The 20,899-nt window shown below is 40.8% G+C and overlaps 1 protein-coding gene across 2 annotated transcripts in view; it reads left to right on the top strand.

Moving 5' to 3' along the window:
• The window catches only part of gad3 (glutamate decarboxylase 3), an 18,287-nt gene extending 6,508 nt beyond the window's left edge, over window positions 1-11,779 (top strand). For both annotated transcript variants that reach the window (XM_069723040.1, XM_069723041.1), the window contains exons 5-17: window positions 410-545; window positions 2,797-2,887; window positions 3,386-3,498; window positions 4,162-4,277; window positions 5,124-5,203; window positions 5,474-5,528; window positions 6,721-6,837; window positions 7,661-7,725; window positions 9,116-9,194; window positions 10,718-10,867; window positions 10,973-11,080; window positions 11,225-11,314; window positions 11,409-11,779. In XM_069723040.1, coding sequence (XP_069579141.1) covers window positions 410-545; window positions 2,797-2,887; window positions 3,386-3,498; window positions 4,162-4,277; window positions 5,124-5,203; window positions 5,474-5,528; window positions 6,721-6,837; window positions 7,661-7,725; window positions 9,116-9,194; window positions 10,718-10,867; window positions 10,973-11,080; window positions 11,225-11,314; window positions 11,409-11,582 — 1,374 coding nt within the window. In that variant the 3' untranslated portion in view covers window positions 11,583-11,779. The remainder of the gene's footprint in view (window positions 1-409; window positions 546-2,796; window positions 2,888-3,385; window positions 3,499-4,161; window positions 4,278-5,123; window positions 5,204-5,473; window positions 5,529-6,720; window positions 6,838-7,660; window positions 7,726-9,115; window positions 9,195-10,717; window positions 10,868-10,972; window positions 11,081-11,224; window positions 11,315-11,408) is intronic.
• Window positions 11,780-20,899: the final 9,120 nt, after the last annotated feature.

Genomic DNA, 20,899 nt, shown 5'->3' with positions numbered 1-20,899 from the left:
GGCAATTCTAAAGGTGTAAAAAGGAAAAAAGGAAAGAAAAAGCTCAAAAACTATGAAGATGCATACCTAATACATTGTCATATGTTTATTAAAACTCGACTTTGTTTTGTCCCACATTTTTTTAAACTAGCAATCAGATAAAATTGTGGATAAGAAGTTTCAAACCATTTTGCCGTGTATCTCTTGGGGCAAGAAAAATCAGGGAAAGTTAACGACATGAAATCAGTGTTTTTTTTTAATCTGCAGAGGAGTTGGACCGAACAGAAAGCTTTAAAACTATCAAATAGGAATGATCTCAGACATCTGCCAGCTTCATGTAATTGAAATGTTATGTATGTTATGAAATGCATGTAGATGTATATATAATATGTGTAATATAAGTATATAAAAAATGCTGCCTGTGTTTGAGGTGCTGGACTTCCACCATCCTCACCAGTTGATGGAGGGCCTAGAGGGCTTCAGTCTGGACCTGCCAGACCAACCAGAAACTCTGGAGCAGATTCTTGTGGACTGTCGAGACACACTCAAGTATGGGGTCAATACAGGTGTGTGTGTGTGTGTGTGTGTGTGTGTGTGTGTGTGTGTGTGTGTGTGTGTGTGTGTGTGTGTGTGTGTGTGTGTGTGTGTGTGTGTGTGTGTGAACTCCTGAAATCTTCCCAATTCTGTACATGATTGACTTATAAGAATGCAGATATTAACATTTATGCTTTGCCTTTTCAAAACTTTACAGCTGCAGGTATGAAGAAGTATCTGATCTATCTAACCCTTCATTTATACCTGCAATTCAAATGTGCTCAGTGTGTCACTCTTTTTCTTTCACACAGTTTAGTCAAATCAAAAAGAAATTCAAACATTTTGGCAAACTTCTGCATTTATGTAAAAGGAGGGCAGTTAAACAGTTAAGTCATGGTCCACTATGCTGTGAGGGCCTGATTTACTAAGATCTTAAATAAAGGTACTCCATTTATTTCGCACCCGTTTTGCGGGTGATTTACTGAGTAATTGCATCATTGAAATCAGGTGCAAATCTCTGTATTTAAATGAGGGTTTGAGTGTTAAAGTGATTCCAGCAATGGAAAAACACACAACAACCGCAAAAGGAAAAAGAAAATCTGATCCCATTGAAATTAAGAAATATAAATATAACAAGAACAAAACACTTTATAGGAGATCATCAGCAAGAAAGTCAATGTGGGAAAAACAAAAAGGAGAAAAAAGGCTTCATAATATAACGTCGGCAAATGAAAGAGGAGGACGGTGGATGAGATCCAAAGAATACGTAGAGAACGAGGTTTTACACCCGTTAATGTTTGAGATGTCAGAGGGAAAACTTATTCATTTTGCTGCCTCTGGGTGGTTCCAGCGTATCTCTGCTTGGATCTCCCTCCAGTCCTGTTATTCAGGTGAGCTGTCACATCCTGAATGAGTCCTGCAGAATTCACAGGTAGCTTCATCTGGTTCACGAGACCTCCAGGAACTCGATGAAACATCAGCTGCTCATCACAGAAAGATCTGGACCTGCTGATCGGTGTTTGTTAGAGGATCTCATCCACCGTCCTCCTCTTTCATTTGCAGACGTTATATTATGAAGCCTTTTTTCTCCTTTTTGTTTTTCCCACATTGACTTTCTTGCTGATGATCTCCTATAAAGTGTTTTGTTCTTGTTATATTTATATTTCTTAATTTCAATGGGATCAGATTTTCTTTTTCCTTTTGCGGTTGTTCTGTGTTTTTCCATTGCTGGAATCACTTTAACACTCAAACCCTCATTTAAATACAGAGATTTGCACCTGATTTCAATGATGCAATTACTCAGTAAATCACCCGCAAAACGGGTGCGAAATAAATGTGCAAACTTTTGGAAAAAACAAGCAATTTAGTACCGTTATTTGAGATCTTAGTAAATCTTGGACATTTTTTTGCAGGTGATGTGAAGTTTGCACCTGATTTTACACATGCAGACCTTCAGTAAATTAGGCCCTAAGTGTTTGCTCTGCTTTCAAGATGCACACATCTTAGACTTTACACCTTTATGCAATAATGAAAATTTTCTTTGACCTCTTTTTTTCAAGTGACTTTTATTGTTGGCAGACAAGAAAGTTACTTTCGAATCTATTGAAATGGTTATATTCAAACACTTGAATAGTTCCCCTTCTTTAGGATGTGTAACAGAGAGTTTTTAAGACAGCATGTGCCAAGTCACTGAAGGGCCCGCGATCCAGCCAGAACAACCAAACATACGAAACTTTTGGCCAATGTCTACTTTGCTGTTTATTATATTTACCACTTACACATCATTTTGACACAACTTGTTTAAGCACTAAGGATTCATGACATTTTGTATATATATTTGATAGCAATAAAACAGCGGTCTTAATCATTGGTCTAGAAGATCACACCATACAGATAGACTCTACTCTTGGATTACTTACCAACAATGATAAATCAGCAGTCAGCAATTACCCCAAAAACCATGGAGTAATTTCATAGTCATTTATCCGTTGGGCAGCATATCAATAAATCCAAGAATGTTTTTTCAAACCACAAACATTTCCAGGAATAAACACATGCTTAATTTTAATGACAGGTGACAATGTTTTAACTCATTACACCTGGACTACTGTAATTCACTGTTAAAATTCACATTCACTCTTAAACTGTAATTTATCCAGAATTCAGCAGGCAGATTATTAACTAAACCTGTAAGCTCCTTCATATCATTTCATTTTAAACATCACTGTGCATGTTAGTGATAAATTATTGATTTCTCAACCTCTGACTTGTTTGTATTTCCAGGCCATCCCCGTTTCTTCAATCAGCTCTCTTCAGGTCTGGATGTGATTGGTGTGGCAGGCGAGTGGCTGACCTCTACAGCCAACACCAACATGTAAACTCTTCATCTTGATCTACAAAATGTGCATAATTTAACTCAAAACTTTATTTGAGATTTCATCGTTAATTACATGTCAAAGTGAACAAAGTGAACAGACTCTGATCATGGCAGAACAACAACAGGTCCTCAGCACCAGATCCATAGAAGCAGTTCTAACATCAGACAGGATGTCCCTGAGACAGGTCAGCACATCGTAGTAGGGTATAAGATTAAAGGTACACTGGGAGATAACAAAGTGTGTGGGACAGTGCAGAGGAACTAAAATACCCATGATCCTCCGGTGCTGTATGGAGAAGAAGTCAGTCCAAGGGGCAAACGGGAAGAGCAGGGAATTCATCCAGAGCTGCTGACTTCTATCAAAACTGACAGAAACTAACTCCCTTCATTTTAATTTCAGCAGATCAACAAAGAAATAGGAGATAGCTAATAGTTATAATGTTACATCTGTTGTATTATACAATATGAAACTAATAAAATACATTTCTTGACCAGGTTTACATATGAAGTATCTCCTGTTTTCATACTCATGGAGGAAGTTCTGCTGAGGAAAATGCAAAGGATTGTGGGATGGTGTGACGATGAGGGGGATGGGATCTTCTGTCCAGGTAAGGTTAGAAGGTTAAAAGACAGTCGTTGTCATGGTTACTATAATAAGTATTTGGTTATGCATTCAGATCATGGTTAAAACAAACACCACTGAAACAGACAATGAACAGCTGACGACCGTGTTAAAGTCCGTGTTTTATTGACCCCTCCACCCCGACCTCCTCCCTCCTCCATGACGACATCTCCTGACTTCCTCCTTTGATGCCGTCATTATTACTACAGCCAATAGAGAGCACTGTCACTTGAATGTGTTATTTTGGAACATTTGCTGAGACACCTCACACGATGCTAGACATCACCTGGCATAAAAAAAACAACAACGATGGGTTTTAAAAAGCTTTTTGCACAAATGATCTGTGGTCTTGTTTTTTTTTACGGGAGGACAGTTTCACTTATAAAACAGCTTTTATTGTCAGTGCATGGCTGAGGAGTCTAAAGTCGGAGTTAGATAGAGCTGTGGAAATCTTTCAGTACAGAGCAGAGTCTGTGCTGCACAAACACAATACTAACACAAAATTTTAATACTTCCAAAACTGTACATTGTTAACATACAGGAGTGTGTATTTTAAAGTATCTTTAAGTTTTAGTATGTGACTGAGAGATGAATGAGTGATGAATGAACAGAGATGCAGTCCATTAAGTGTTTGTTCTGGTCTCTAAAGGAGGCACGATATCCAACCTTTACAGCATCCTGGTGGCCAGATATCACTTCTACCCAGAGGTGAAGACCAGAGGGATGGGAGCTCTGCCCCGGCTGGCCCTCTTCACTTCAGAACATGTAATCACACACTATTTACTACACTTTGTGGGGGATCATGATGGAAATGGTCATCTCCTTTGTCCTAAACATCTTAATTGCTTATCGAGGATGAAACAGAGGACATCTGTGGTGTCAGTAAGTGGCACCCGTGCAAATGACAGTATATTCTTTAAAGAAAACTCTTCTACATGTCATTCCACATCACCTGTTTCTAGTCTAAAATGTCGATCCAATTTCAATAATGTTACTAAACCATTGTAATTAAAACCAAAATGACTAAAAAGAAGGATTTTTGAACAGAAATGTGCCCTGTGCAACATGTCACATGTTGATGATTTCATCAATACCAATGTTATGATTTTTGGTTTGTAAATGGTTATTGAACTTGTACATAATGCTTAAATAGCACAGTCAAGGTCCACTTTTCTTCAAAGTTGCACCCTGACTCATCAGCAGCACAGTGACTGAGTGGTTCGCTCTGTTGGCTGTCCCATGTACTTCCTGTGTGTAGTCTGTATTATCTCCCATGATTTCATGGGTTTACTCTGGGTGTTCCTGTTATCTCCCACCATAATATCCTACTCATGTCAGTACCCCTGACAAAAGGCAGTGGCAGAAGAACTGGCACTACATTGTGGGTATATGAAAAGGATGGAGAGGATCAGTTTCCCCTGAGGGATCAATAAATGACTTCTACTGCTGGTGCATTGTGCTCTGGTGCTCTCTGTATTGAGTTTCACTCGACATACGCACCTGGGAGTGTTTTCACAGCCACTTTCTTTCAGCTGAATGAAAGGTCTACCTGTTTTTCAAGTGATTGAAGTTGGACAGTGAAGATGAAAGGCCATCTTTTCACCCATTCAGAGTCACTATTCAGTGAAGAAATCTGCAGGAGTGCTGGGGATGGGGAGTGAGAATGTGCTGGTGGTGAAATGTGATGAAAGGTGGGTAAGTCAGACACTAAGCACACATATTCATGTCAGCACGCATGACAAAAGAAACATTTGCTCACCTGTCACAGCTTTCATGTTTTGGGTACATTTTTCCAGAGGGTCACTGAACACAATGTATATTACAAGTTTACATACTTACATACATGTTGAATTGCAAATTTCTGTCTCGGAGAAATATGTCAAGTGGATTTGCCTTTTGTACAATATGCTTTATAAAAAGAGGGTTGTTGACTGAACCTTTGTATACTTTGATTCTTAAAGAGGGAAGATGATTCCTGCAGAACTTGAGTCTTCCATTGTTACAGCTGAAGAAAAGGTATGAATAAAAGGAAAAAAAGTTGAAAACAAATCAGACCCAAGACAAAATCTTAAATGTTGAGACTGAGAAATGTTATTATTCTATGAAAAGTATGTGCTCACTTTAAAGTTGATGTTTCAAAAAAGTTGGGATAGGATCATGTTTACCACTGTGTTGCATCACCTCTGTATGTTTGGGAACTGATGAGACCAATTGCTGGAGTTTTGAAAGTGAAATGTGGTCCCATTCTTGCCTGATAGAGGATTTCAGAATTGCAATCTGATTTCCAAACAGAATCTCAGATTGTGATCCATCAGACCTCAGGACAGTTTTCCACTTCACCTCAGTCCATCTTCAATGATCTCGGTCCAGAGAAGGCGGCGGTGTTTCTGGATCATGTTTCTATCTGGTTTCTTCTTTGGAGAGTTTTAACATCATTTGTGGACGCAGCGATGAACTGTGTTCACAGACGATGGTTTTCACAAGTGTTCCTGAGCCCATGCAGTGATTTCCACTCCAGAATAGTGTGTTTTTAATGCAGTGCTGCCTGAGGGCCCGAAGATCACCACCATCCAATATTGGTTTCCAGCCTTGTCCCTTGTGTTCAGAGATTTCTCCAGATTCTCTGAATCTTTTAATGATATTATGAACCGTAGACGATGAAATCCACTAATTCTTTGTAGTTTTACGTTGAGGAACATTATTCTTAGATTGTTGAACTATTTTCCAACACAGTCTTTCAGAGAGTGGTGAACCTCTCCCCATCTTCACTGTTGAGAGACTCTGCCTCTCTGAAATCATCTTTTATACCCGATCATGTTACTGATCTGTTGCCATGGTAACCTAATTAGTTGTCAGATGTTCCACCAGGCATTTCTTTTAGTTTTCACAACTTTTCCAGTCTACTGTTGCCTCTATCTCAACTCTTTTGAAAAGTGTAGCTGCCATAAATTCAAAATTAGCATATAATTTTTTATAAAACAATAAATATTTTCAGTTTCAATATTTGATATGTTGTCTTTGCTCTATTTTCAATTAATTATTGATTTGCATGATCTGTAAATAATCACATTGTTTTTTTTTTAAAACAAGGGCTGCTAATCACCACATTTCATTAAAATGTTTTGTCATGTATGATACAGACACAGAGATGTGTGCAGGCAGCTGGATCATAATGTACAGATGTTGCCAACCTCTGTTCTCTCTCCAGGGTTTGGTTCCTTTCTATGTGAACGCCACGGCCGGCACTACAGTGTACGGAGCCTTCGATCCGCTCAATGCCATCGCAGACGTCTGCCACAGACACAAACTGTGGATGCATGTTGATGTAAGGTGCCCCATGCCACACACACACACACACACACACACACACACACACACACACACACACACACACACACACACACACACACACACACACACACACACACACACACACACACACACACACACACACACACACACACACACACACACACTCCTTCCATCAATTCAAAGAACATTACGTATTTACAGCCTGAAGCTGACCTTACACTAACCTTGAACTAAGTCTTCACCCTAAACTTTAAGGATTTGTTTTTTGTCTTCAGTATAATCTCTAATCACCATAATGTGACTGAATAATCAAATTCATGTCCCCACAATATGAGTAATAACTAATAACAATGTTTGAAACTAAATATCTTACATATAGCCCTTTCAAAAAGTGCCAACACTCTTAAGGCATACTTATACTCTCCCTCCGTCTGAGACCGTACTGCTGTTGCTACAAGTACTATTTTTTTTTTTTTTATAATAATGGCTGAATTGATAATAATAATAGTTGTAAGAAATAAAAACAATTTTATCAATCTTTAACTCTAAAATCTCAGTCATCTGCAGGATTTTGTTTTGTTGTTCTTGAAGACATACAGAAACTCTTCAAAGTCATTTGGATACATCATTACATACATAGATTGCATACATTGTTTTCTAGGCATTTCTTTTATTTGCATTTAAAGTGCTCTAAGGTGAAGTAAACCTGGTATATATGCTGATACAGCGGCAATGTGCAGTACTTTATAGAACAAACCAGTTTGTTGTGTGTGTGTTGTGTGTGCTGTGTGTGTTTTGTGTGTGTTGTGTGTGTTGTGTGTTTTGTGTGGCTGCAGGCAGCGTGGGGTGGCGGCCTGCTGATGTCAGACAGACACAGGATGAAACTGCAGGGCGTCGAACGGTAACTGTCTCAACACGCTATACAACCACTTCACACAGCATGTGTTTGTCTTCTCTGGGAAATTTTCCAGTGTGACACGACTTCAAAGACTCTGAATCCAGTTTGAATCATAAAGAGAAGCAGCTTCAGCTTCAGCTGCGAGCAAACACTGAATCTATTGTTTGGTTTATGAATAGAAGGTAACATACAACAAACTTATGATGCGTGTTTTTTTACCGTGTGATACTTCTGGGTGGTTGTGTTACATCATCTTTCATTACACAAGAAAGAAAAGAAAAGTGTCCTTTGTTCAAGGTCCTGGTCCGTTACTTGTTGTCATGTTAGCAGCCGTCAGTCAATATGAAACTGCTGAAACTGAAATAATTACAATATTTACACAAAAATAAGAGTATTTACTAGTGAGAAATGAATCAGGAACAACCTGATAATTATTGAATTGATAATAGTAATTGCTGAATATCTTAAAATTGCAGACTAAATAGTAAATTAAATTGAATAACTTAGCAGGAAAGCAGGATTCTCAAAAGATATTTCATCATCATATCTACACCACACATATATAATATTTATTCACATCCACTCACATCAGTGATGCTGATGCCTTATAAGTAAACATATTCAACAGAATATGTGCCAGTAAATAAGCTCAAAGTCAACCTTAACTTAAATTGATTTAAAACCTTAACTTAGACTCACTTAGTAAATTAACCTGTGAGTAGGATTTGTGACATCACAACTAGTTTGTACCCAGTTCTGGTCCAATAAGTCATTTACACTAGTGTGATTACTTGAAGCGGACATTGTACAAACACTAAGAATAGACTTTCAGTAACATAAGACACATCTAAAATTCAGTAGTTAAACTTATGATATGCAAAATAAATTTATATTTGTTTTTTTTTTTACAATGAAAAAGACATACAAGACTTCATAACTATGTAATTGAACTGTTCTTTATGGAAAAACCATACTCGACTCTAATCAATGCAACATATTAAATGTCTTTGATCATGCCTGGAAGGGATCTTTAAAGAGCTGAGCATGAAGCTGTGCAGAGAGCCTCTAACTCTACATGTGTCTTGCAAAAAAAGAGAAACTGAAAAAAAATGACAGTAATCATATATAATCAAATAAACGATTGTCATTATGCTTATTACTTTCAAAAACACTGTCCAGTGTCAAAATCTTTCAGCAGACACTCCTTCTCCATTTTCTGGCACACCTCTACAATTTAATGCAGTTCAACACAACAGATTTGCCACATCTGTAGGTGAAACTAATGAAAGGACTTTATTTTAAACCCAGCCTGTGAGATGACTCAGTCGTCCGATCACTCTTGAAGAGATTCCCATTAGATGTATCTGTATGTTTATATATTTTTGTTTTTCAGAGCCTGTTCTGTCACCTGGAATCCTCACAAGATGATGGGTGTCCCTCTGCAGTGCTCCGCCATACTGGTCAAGAACAGAGTAAGAACGGATCTTTAAATATGCATTATAATACACGACTATATCTTTAACAGCTGTTCACCAAATGTTTCAGCACCACTGTGACGTTCATGTGAGTTCTTCAGAGGAAACTGTTGCTGCATGTGTTGGTTGGATTGTCATGAAATCTTGTAGAGATATTTGTGGTTTTTGGGAACTTTAGTAATCCCCGGACTTTTCATCTAAAATCTTAATATATACAAACAGTTACAGTGTTTATGTCTGTAAAATTCAGTTTTTTCCTCGGTGTTGCAGTGAGTTGGTTAATCATTGAAGACAAAATATCAGATGGCCAACGTTTGCAAAATGTTTTTGAAAGCCTTTCTTCTTTAAAATATATATCATATAAACTACATGCTTTATACAGATGTTGTAAAATAGATTTTGGAGTGAATGTACTTTCTGGTTAGCATATAAAGTTAACTCATGCAGTTTGGTTTAGGTTACCGGTAAGTAAAAGTCAACATTGGTTTCTCATTCGTCATTCAGGTTTTATCTTTATATGAAACCATCTTTCTCCAAACTTAACAAAGCGGTGAACATTAAATGTTTTTGAGCTAAACTGAACCGAGAGCTTTGAGCTGCAATGGAGCATTAGAGTTTAAACTGAAGTTAAAAACATTTGTATTTATGGTACTTAATCTCAGTACCTTTAGATTTGCATTACATGACAAGAACACTGTTTATCATAGACAAAAACAAAAAGCGAGGTTGTAACTTTGAAAACTAAAGATTATCTTATAAATTTTGATTCTGGATTTTTCATCCTAACACTTCCTATGTCTGCAAAGAGGATACAACTTGTGTGGAAAGAACTTGGGTCTAATTGTCACATGGTCTAGAATGAGTCCAGTAGACACTCAGACTTTTTAACAACCTATACCCACATAACAGAGCTGTTATTTGGAGGTCTGAATGAATGCACAATATTTTAAAATAATTCCTAATGACTGTCGCTCACTGTACAAAGTGACCTGGACATCCTGGAAACTACATGTGCAAATTTCAAAGATGTTAATGATTTCAATTTTATTTTCAGAGGCAGGGATCACACAGCAGAAAAAAGAGGGTTTTCCACTTTAGAATTCACTGCAGGTTGTTTCTAATGTTGTACATGTACAACGAGCCAAAACATTGTGAGCACTCCCCGATGAGGTGAATAACAAATGGTCTCGTGAGAATTGCACATGTTAAGTTCTGGGATATTCATTGTTAGACAGTACGTGAGCAGTAAAGATCTTTAACGTGGGAGCGCCTCTGAAACGACGAGGCTGCAGGGTCCAGCGGCTGCAGCTTAAAGGACTTAAAGGATCTGCTGCCAACGTCTTGGTGCCTGATACACAGTCCAACTTTAGACATCTTATAGAGTCCTGACTTCTGTTAGTTGACGTTGTCGCAGCATGCAAAGGTCCAAACAGTGTGCGAGCAGATGTTTAGAATGTTTTCATGGTGAATAATGTCCAGCTGTGTCCTGTGTGAATGTTTCGTGCCTCTCTCGTCTGCAGGGTCTCCTGCAGGACTGTAATGAGTTGGGGGCTGAGTACCTGTTCCAGAGAGACAAACCCTACGATGTGAGCTATGACACCGGAGATAAGAGCATTCAGTGTGGCCGACACGTGGACGTCTTTAAACTGTGGCTCATGTGGAAGGCGAAGGTATTCCTTTATTGTAGTCTCAGTCTAAACCCTCCTGTGAGGTGAGATGTCTGTCGGCCTGTTGGAGTCTAACCGTGTCTCTCCGTGTGTCCTTCACTCTGTCAGGGCTCCGAGGGTTTTGGATCGCAGGTCAACAAATGCTTGGAGAACGCTGAGTATCTGTACGATCAGCTGCAGAGGAGGACGGACTTCCAACTGGTCTTCAAAAACAAAGTGAGGCTGGTTTATTCATCTGAGGATGTTTATTCTGTGATCTCACTACATGTAAAAATGATGTTTTTCATCTTTGGAAATGTTTTGTCTCTGGGCATTGGTCCTGTGTCCTGTGTCCTGTGTCCTGTATCCTGTCCCACCCAGCCGGAGCACAGTAACGTGTGTTTCTGGTACCTCCCTCCCAGTGTGAGCGTCCTGCCGCCTGGACCTGACAGAGACACACGACTCCATCAGGTCAGTGGACAACGTCACCACGGTTCAGTCATGGTCAGACACTATAGATACATGTTTGAAGATTCATAGGTTCATAGTCTTCGTATCTCTGCAGGTGGCTCCCCGGATCAAAGGCAGGATGATGGAGGAGGGCTCTGTTCTGATTGGTTACCAGCCTCTGGGGGCCAAAGTGAATTTCTTCAGGTGTGTGTTCTCCAATCCTGCCACACAGCAGGAGGACGTCGACTTCCTGCTGGACGAGATCATCCGGCTGGGTCACGACTTATGACCTCTGATATTTTAAGTGAACCTGATTATGAGATCATTGTTTTATTATGCTATTATAGTACATCGTATGCAGCCTGTGTAAACTGTATGTTCTAATGTTGCATGATTTTTATTTTTTCTCTGCTTTTTCTTTACTTTACGACGTTTGATATTTTTTATCGCATCGCTGTCCGACAGTATAAAGGAGTACAAAATGAACAGCCAGTGTGGACTCGTTTTCATTTAGACAACTGTTTTTGTCTTCTTCCAATTTACAGCTCATATTGAACATTGAAGGGTCGCCTTAAATACGAATATAAGCACAAACACCTCCTGTTTCTGATTGTCTTGAACAGGGTTGTAGGTTTCTAAACTTGGTGCAGTGTGCAAGCTTTACGTCAACACGTGTTTATTACTTAATATCCACAAACCTCACGCTCATCGACTCCTCTTATAGATCTAAATAATTTACTTTCCCCTCGTACAAAATCAAACATAAGTATTTCAATAGGAAATGCCATGCTCTGATTTTCAGGGGGACACAGGAAGAGAGGAGGGGGAGGGGGACTTATAGAGACTAATGGAAACCTTCAAGGTCAAAAAGGTGATATGTAAAGTCTATTTATCAAAGGTTTCCAGGATTTTAATTCAGCATCTGCTGGCTTGTTCAACTCATCTCTTTCATCCTCTAATTCAGCTTCCTGCCGTTATAACGTGTTCCTGTTTAATGCAGCTCTACACACTTCTACCTAAAAGCACACCAACGACCTCGGAGGATACAGGACTCCAATCTCACTTTCACATTTTCACTCCAACTGACATCAGATAATCACGTGGATGATATCTGAAGGTTCGACTTCATCACTTAGCTTTTCATGCATCGTACATCTCAGCCAGCTGCATCCATTTTTCATTTATCAGCATCAGTGCAGCCTCATGTGCTTCAAGCTCATCAATCAAGCTGGTAAATTCCTCATCAGTCATTAACCGTTTCAGAGAATCATTTTTCTCTCTAAATGCTCTCCAACTTATGTGTGTTGGGTGTCTCCATGACAACAGACTGAACTGGAAGACCAACATCAACGCTGTCTACAAGAAGGGGATGAGTCGACTCTTTTTCTTGAGGAAACTTTGATCCTTCAATGTGTGCAGCAAGATGTTGGAGATGTTCTACCATCTGTTGTGGCCAGTGAACTGTACTTCACTGGGGTCTGATGGGGGGGGAGAGGTGGGAGAGGGGGGGGGGGGGGCAGCATTGGAGCCGGTGACACCAACAGACTTAACAAACTGGTTAAGAAGGCCGGCTCCATCATCGGCTAAAAACTGGACAGTCTGGAAAAGGTGGTGGAGAGGAGGATGCTGAACAAACTATTGTCCATCTTGGATAATCCTGACCACCCTCTCCACCACCTGCTGCAGGGACAGAGGAGGATGTTCTCCAAAAGTCTCCTCCAGCTGCTGTCACAAGGACAGATACAGGAGATCATTCCTGATACAGGAGATCATTCCAGATACAGGAGATCGTTCCAGATACAGGAGATCATCCCAGATACAGGAGATCATTCTAGATACAGGAGATCATCCCTGATACAGGAGATCATTCTAGATACAGGAGATCATCCCTGATACAGGAGATCATTCTAGATACAGGAGATCATCCCTGATACAGGAGATCATTCCAGATACAGGAGATCATCCCTGATACAGGAGATCATTCTAGATACAGGAGATCATCCCTGATACAGGAGATCATTCTAGATACAGGAGATCATCCCTGATACAGGAGATCATTCCAGATACAGGAGATCATTCCTGATACAGGAGATCATCCCTGATACAGGAGATCATTCTAGATACAGGAGATCATCCCTGATACAGGAGATCATTCTAGATACAGGAGATCATCCCTGATACAGGAGATCATTCCAGATACAGGAGATCATCCCTGATACAGGAGATCATTCTAGATACAGGAGATCATCCCTGATACAGGAGATCATTCCAGATACAGGAGATCATTCCTGATACAGGAGATCATCCCAGATACAGGAGATCATCCCAGATATAGGAGATCATTCCAGATACAGGAGATCATCCCTGATACAGGAGATTATTCTAGATACAGGAGATCATCCCTGATACAGGAGATCATTCTAGATACAGGAGATCATCCCTGATACAGGAGATCATTCCAGATACAGGAGATCATTCCTGAGACAGGAGATCATTCCAGATACAGGAGATCATTCCAGATACAGGAGATCATTCCTGATACAGGAGATCATCCCAGATACAGGAGATCATTCCAGATACAGGAGATCATTCCTGATACAGGAGATCATCCCAGATACAGGAGATCATCCCTGATACAGGAGATTATTCTAGATACAGGAGATCATTCCTGATACAGGAGATCATTCTAGATACAGGAGATCGTTCCAGATACAGGAGATCGTTCCAGATACAGGAGATCATTCCTGATACAGGAGATCATTCTAGATACAGGAGATCGTTCCAGATACAGGAGATCATCCCAGATACAGGAGATCATTCCTGATACAGGAGATCGTTCCAGATACAGGAGATCATTCCTGATACAGGAGATCATTCCTGATACAGGAGATCATTCTAGATACAGTAGATCATTCCTGATACAGGAGATCATTCCTGATACAGGAGATCATTCCAGATACAGGAGATCATTCCTGATACAGGAGATCATCCCAGATACAGGAGATCATTCCTGATACAGGAGATCATTCTAGATACAGGAGATCATTCCTGATACAGGAGATCATTCCAGATACAGGAGATCATTCCTGATACAGGAGATCATCCCAGATACAGGAGATCATTCCTGATACAGGAGATCATTCTAGATACAGGAGATCATTCCTGCCGACTGCAATAAGAATGTACAATAACTCACCTCTGGCAAAATCCATCACACAACAATAACACTGTTGACTGTGTTTCTTGGTTTGTTTGTATATAATATATATAGATATATAATGTACTGTATATACTGTGCATTTGATATTTGATATTTATATTTTTTACTGCTATTTACTGCTATTTTATTTTATTGCTTTTCTGTTATTCTATGCTAGTATTTTATTCTGTTATTTCTATTATTATCTTATTGCTTCTGTATGCTGCTGTAGTGAAAAAAATTTCCCCTCGGGGATTAATAAAGTAACTACCTACCTACCTACCAACTCATTAACCATGAACCCTCAGTATTTGAATTACACCACAAACATCAGTATTATTGTCCTTAAATTGTTCTCCCTCATTTTAATACTTGGCTGGGCTGGTTTACTTCATTGATCACAATCGTGTCATTTTCACTTGTTTTTAGTAACAAACTGCATCATTTGTTCCTCCTCAGTGTTTAAATCATGCTCTCGCTTCCACAGTATTCCCAATATAACACTTTACATATCCACGTGTGTTAGGAAAAATAGTAACTCATTGTCGGTGTGTAAATTAAGTTACTGCTATGTGTGTAAAGTTTCCGTTAGTCTATGCATAAAACTGTAGTTGAAAGGTCACTACTGCATGCACAAATCACAAATTCCTCTCCTGCAACACATATCCCCTCGGAGGAGGAGGAACTGGCTTATCTAGTTTAGCACGCACATAAATTAAAAGCAAACATACCCATATAGGGTACAAAGAACATTTAACTCTTACACACTCACGTTGCACAACATGTGAACATGCTTATATATGACTGCAATCACGTGCTGTTATGTAACCCCATATGTACAATAAAAGGTGCAAAGAAGGAAGTCTGATTTGGAGTTGGCTGATGCCAGGTGAAGAGCTTACAACTCTAAGACCCTCTAAGAAAAAGTGAGGACTTCCCTTGCTGCAAGTAAAACTCAAGCCTTGTGTTTGTCTGACTGTGGGTTTGATTCTTATTCTATCTATGTTATGGTTCTGAACCTAACAACGTGTCACACTATGGACGGAGCAGAGCTGATGCAAAGTTGGCATCCCAGTTTCCTTTTCTCAGTAAGTAATGTGACAACATCTTGTGTTGTCAGCTCAAACTTTGTGCTGCGTGCTTCCAGTAAACATTGCTCGTACTCAACATCCAACTCCACTTTGTCTCACTAACCATCCCGTAAGTTAATGTTAAGGTTTTTTTTATGCGTCTGCAGCCGTACAAATATTACAAACTGAAAATGTATTCTTGATCATGCACAGACCTCAACCAAACACAATATATTAAATGCACTACATTAATATAGCAGCAACCCAACCTAATATAAAAATATAAATAACATGCAGCTCCTAAATTTAATTTCTCCTATAAGTGCAGTCCAAGCCATCTTGTTTGCGGGCAGGTTTTCTTTTTTTAAAAATCAACACTCAGAACCGACAGCTAGCAGACCGTGAGGAGGAACGTCACTGACTTTGACAAAAAGTACATCTTTTAATACTGAACTTTTAACCTGCGACCAACACTGGCTTCAGGACAAAATAAATCACCACATTTCCACAGAGTAATATAAAAGTTCCAGTAGCAAGAGAAAAATCAAAGAACTCAAAGTCGAGGCCGGTTCTGTTGCATTCAACTAATCAAATGACAAAAGCAGGTTCTCAGCAAAAAGGGGCAGAAAGGGAACCTAGAAAACCAAAAGTTTGTTCTCCACAATTTGTTATAAAAATGTTTTTAAACCAAAAATCTCAACAACAATTTATTGACAATAAGAATTTATTAAAAAAAAAAAAAAAGACATTTTAATTTAGTCTTAATATTAAATTGATTATTTAAAACTTAGTGTTGGCTCGTAGAGTTTGGACAGTGTTCGGTACTGTGGTCTCTCCATCTCCACCTGGAAGAAGCAGCAAAGTAAGTCTACTTTCATCTGTTCAATCACCAATATCTTATGTATGCCCATGTGTTGAACAGTAGAAATGTTGGCAAAATGTCATGATGTCTCTAGGACTTTAATAAAAGACATCATTTAGGATATGAAAGTGTGTGATGCCCTCTGGTGGTACATTCAGGTAGCAAAATGTGGTCATCATAAACAAAACAAAAGAAGCAATAATTCAAATGTCTCCAGTACCAGTTTAGTTTGGATCATTTTTTGCTGTTGGCCCAAAATCATTGTTAAACTGCACAAGATGAATCAACAGATTCAACTCAAGTCTTCAGCTAACTGCAGTTGCATTACCAATCTTCATCAATGTTCAGCATCCTCATAGGATGAAGCTGTGATCTCACCTTTTTATTTCCCAGGTTTCCCACCATGTCCATTGTCTTCCTGCTGGCTGTGTTTTCCTGCAGACAAACAGGCGATGTTGTTAAAACACCATGAACAATTATCCTCCCCTTACTATGAATGATAAGGTCACACATAATTGCCCTTTCCCGTTCACATCTGCTCATCTTGTCAAAAAGCAGATGTTTTCAAAAATGTTAACATTTTCTGTGAGGATGAATTACAAGAAATTGGTATTAAAATATTTTGTCAACTTTGTTCCGACATGAGCAACACTGATCAGCCACTGACAGGTGAAGTATTAAGAACAATACAACAACCCAGCAATAAACACTTTGTTCATGAGGATTTCATTTGTCTACTAGTTACAGTGATTTAGAGAGATGTTAATTTACTTCACTGATCCTTTTGGAAACCAATATGAGGTACTGTGTAACTGCACAGGTCGACACTAAGATGGGTTCCTCATATTTTGCCCCTCCCTTCCCTAATAGTGTTACTACCAAGCAGTTAGTTCATGAACGTTATGAATCCTCCAGTTCAGATTCTGTCGTCACCATCTTTGCTAGTTCAGAGCGGTTCGGAGCAGGAAGTGACCATATTTGGACGAGTTGGGGGAGGAGCCAGCGGTGGATCTGACCAATCTGATCGGGAACCTGACGATACTACGTCCCGCCCATCGATAGCTGTAACCTGACTGCACCACAGGCCTGTCAATCAAACAGACACGCCCCCAAAAACAGGTCTTCTTGAATCTTCTTTTCTAATGAATGAGGGATTATTTTCAGATGGACCTCCAGAAAACTAATAAGAAGGAGTGACTTTAGCTAACAACACCGAGAGAACTGATGGACACATTTTATTCACTTTGGATTTGATGAGAGAAGTTGAATGGGAGTCTATGGAGCCGGAGGCTTTTTGGAGCCGACCTCTAGTGGCACTCGCTGGTATTGCAGTTTAAAAAAAAATTATATATATATATACACATACACACACACAAGTTTGCACCAGCATGCAGACTCTTGTTTTTACAGGTATTTGGTCACAAACCAAACATATCTTTAGACGTGAAGAAGGTTTGCTATTGTGTATCGTCTGTGTTACCTTGACCTCTGCTCCTCCACTGACCGTTCCTCTTTGACTGTTTCTGGACGTGGCCGTTCACAACGAACACATCAGCCTTGCCACCGTTTGCCTTCCTGAAGTCTATGACACAAGTTACAGTTAAAGTTCAACACGACACTAGAATTAAAATGGTTGAATAAAAAGAAATGGATTACCTGGATATTTAGAGGGACGCCTTCTGTTCGGTCCCATGTTGCCCTTCAACTTCCCACACAAACACTTTAAGTCCTGTAACTCGGTACACTGGACGCCACAGTCCACTAAATGTCCCTTCGACGCCGACAGTCCAGCCGTCTTCTGGTCGGCCACGGGAACACAGAGCTCCTCCTTTCTCAGCTGACCGACCGTCCCCACCGTCTCCATGTCCGTTTCTTTTTGGAGAATTAGCCGGCGTTTGGAGGAGACTTTCTCTGCTGCAGACTTCAAAAGGAGCGGCGACTCCTTCTCAGGAGAGCAACAGCTTTTCTCCTGCTGCTCATCAGCAATAGGACAGTCCTGGTTTGGGCTTTGAGAAGCCTCAGGTTCAGAAGACCCGTTTTCTTCAATGTTCTCTTCAACAGTGCTGGATAAAATGTGACTCTGCAGGGAAGGAGGGGAAATTAGGGGAACCCTCTCTGAAGGATCTGTGGACTGGCTTCTTGCTGGTCTCCTGTTTTCTAAAACATTTTCATTCTCCATTTCTGGCTCCTCTGGAGGACTTTGCTTCCTAGTTGGAGTGCTGAAAATAAGACAACTTTCTGACATTGTAACGGAGTCAGAGGAGGAAAGCCGGCACGTTTGACTCCTTTCTTCACTAGACTTGATGATGACGTTGTCGGTTTGGGTCGACTGTCCACCGTGTTCAGGCTCCTTGGTGATCTCGGGCTGAAACAGGTTGTTCTGCAGCAGCCACTCTTCAGTCGGGATGAACGGGGCAAGAGACTCCACCGACCAGACCGACTCGTTCATGCTTCTCTTCCTCTGACAGCTGCTCACAGACATTCGATAAGGAGTGATTTCTGTGGTGACCTCATGCAGATTCGTCTCATTTTCTTGCTCATCAGGGAGCTTCGGGGACGCATTAAATGAATGAAGCAGTTCCTCTTGGTACCGTACAACACCGACCCACTCCAGCAGCTCACCGTCCCCGACCGACTCCGAGAACTGTTGGAGATCAGCAGACGGTAGCTCTGGCACCTTAAAGTGGATTTCACCAGCACCAGCATCATCATCATCATCATCATCATCATCATCATCAGCATCATCATCATCATCATCATCATCATCATCATCACCAGCAGCCAACACCGAACCATTACTGGACTTGGCTGGACTCTGCTGAACGGACCTTTGATGCTCTACTTCAGTTTGTTGCTGGTGATCCTTGTGAAGCAGCACCTCATTGTCTGCCAGCTTCATCATCTGTGGCGCGTTGCCTCCCCAACTCAAGATGTCCGGAACAGAAGAGCGTCTCTCCGTGACGTCCTCGTCCTCGTCCTCTCTTTGAGATGAGCTGCGCACCGGAAACAAACAATCCGGAGAGCTCGCCGACCACACGCTGCTGCGAGGGGGGATAAAGGGGAGCTCCTGACCGACACCATCCTTACGCGTCTTCGCTGATTGGACAGCGTTCGTCCCAGCAGGAAGCAGGACATTAAATACATGTTTGTCTGTAGTGCTTGTGCAGGTACTGTCGACCTCAGAGCCCTTTGCGTGACTGCAGGGTAACGTATAGTTCTCCACCATGGCCGAGCCTCGTTTCTCGGAGCTGGAACTTGACGAGGCCGGAGAGTCTGAGGTGGTTCCTTGTCCAGAATCTGAGCTGGCGAGTGGGCATCCATCGCCATAGCCTACCATGCCCCTCTGTAAGGGTTCGGTTTGTACTTCGGAGTTCACAGTTTCTCTGATGGGGATGGTGTGAGGCAGGCGGACTCCCAGAGCCGGGTTTAAGCTCTGGTGGGCTGCACCGGTAACGTGGACCTGGGGGGGGACCTGGAGGGGGACCTGGGGGTGGACCAGACGCCTGTAGTCCACTGGTTGGAGGTGAGGGTGTGGTAGGAGATAGGCTGGAGCCTCCATGTAGGAGGGAGGGGGGTAAGAGGGCATGACCATACTGTAGCCTGAGAGGGAGGAAAAATATTCAACAAATGAACTGATGATAATTTGGATGATGATGACGACAACAACAACAACCACCTTAGTGCCACCTTACAATTTCAATACCCGAGTTAATATCGATGTTTTATAGGCCGTGTATTGATGACAGATATTTGGTGTAATGCCCTCCTTATATAACACTAAAGACAATCTGTGCAACAGGAAACATTGTTTTAGCCATTTCACTATTTGAATGGTTATAAAAAAAAAAAAAAAGAAGTTCATCGCTCACCCATGCTGGGGAAGCCAGCAAACTGGTTATAAGAGAAGGGCATGGGCATCTGGTAGTGGAGGAAAGGGGGAGGATTTACAGCATGAACATAGAAGACAGGCCGGGTAAAGACCGGATGTTGGGGATGGGCCGCAGGTCCCGGGTCCTGGCTGGTGCGCTGCAGTCCTGGATCCGGCTGCACAGGGTTTGGGACACCACTGTTGGCATGGTGGTTCTGGTTGGCTGCATTTGGTCTCGGATCAGGAAGTGGACTTCTGTGAACAGCTGCTCTGGCTGCCATATTCAACCTACACAGAGGAGGAGGAGAAACAGTGTGGTATCGATGTTGTGGGGATGGAGCAGACTAAAGAAACCTTTAGTGCAGCTGGAAATCTGCTGAAGTTTTCTCATTGAAGAAATCATTTTATATCCAACACTTCCTTTAGTTTACATCACAGCAAAGACAATAAAATACTGAAAGTACAAAAACATACTGCACATCAAGATCACCACGTTAAACAGAAGCACATCATAAACATTTTCATGACAGAGTTTAAACCGTTTAGTAAAAATGTTAACTGCAGCCTCCGCTGGCTCTACACAACATTACCAAGATAAAAAACATGT

Source organism: Brachyistius frenatus, unplaced genomic scaffold (assembly GCF_029030835.1).
Source record: "Brachyistius frenatus isolate BFR_SWC_R1_liver_20210118 unplaced genomic scaffold, ASM2903083v1 Contig_314, whole genome shotgun sequence".
Lineage (NCBI taxonomy): Eukaryota > Metazoa > Chordata > Actinopteri > Embiotocidae > Brachyistius > Brachyistius frenatus.
Note: the sequence above shows the minus strand (reverse complement) of the source record. Positions and strands in the feature narration are given on the sequence as shown.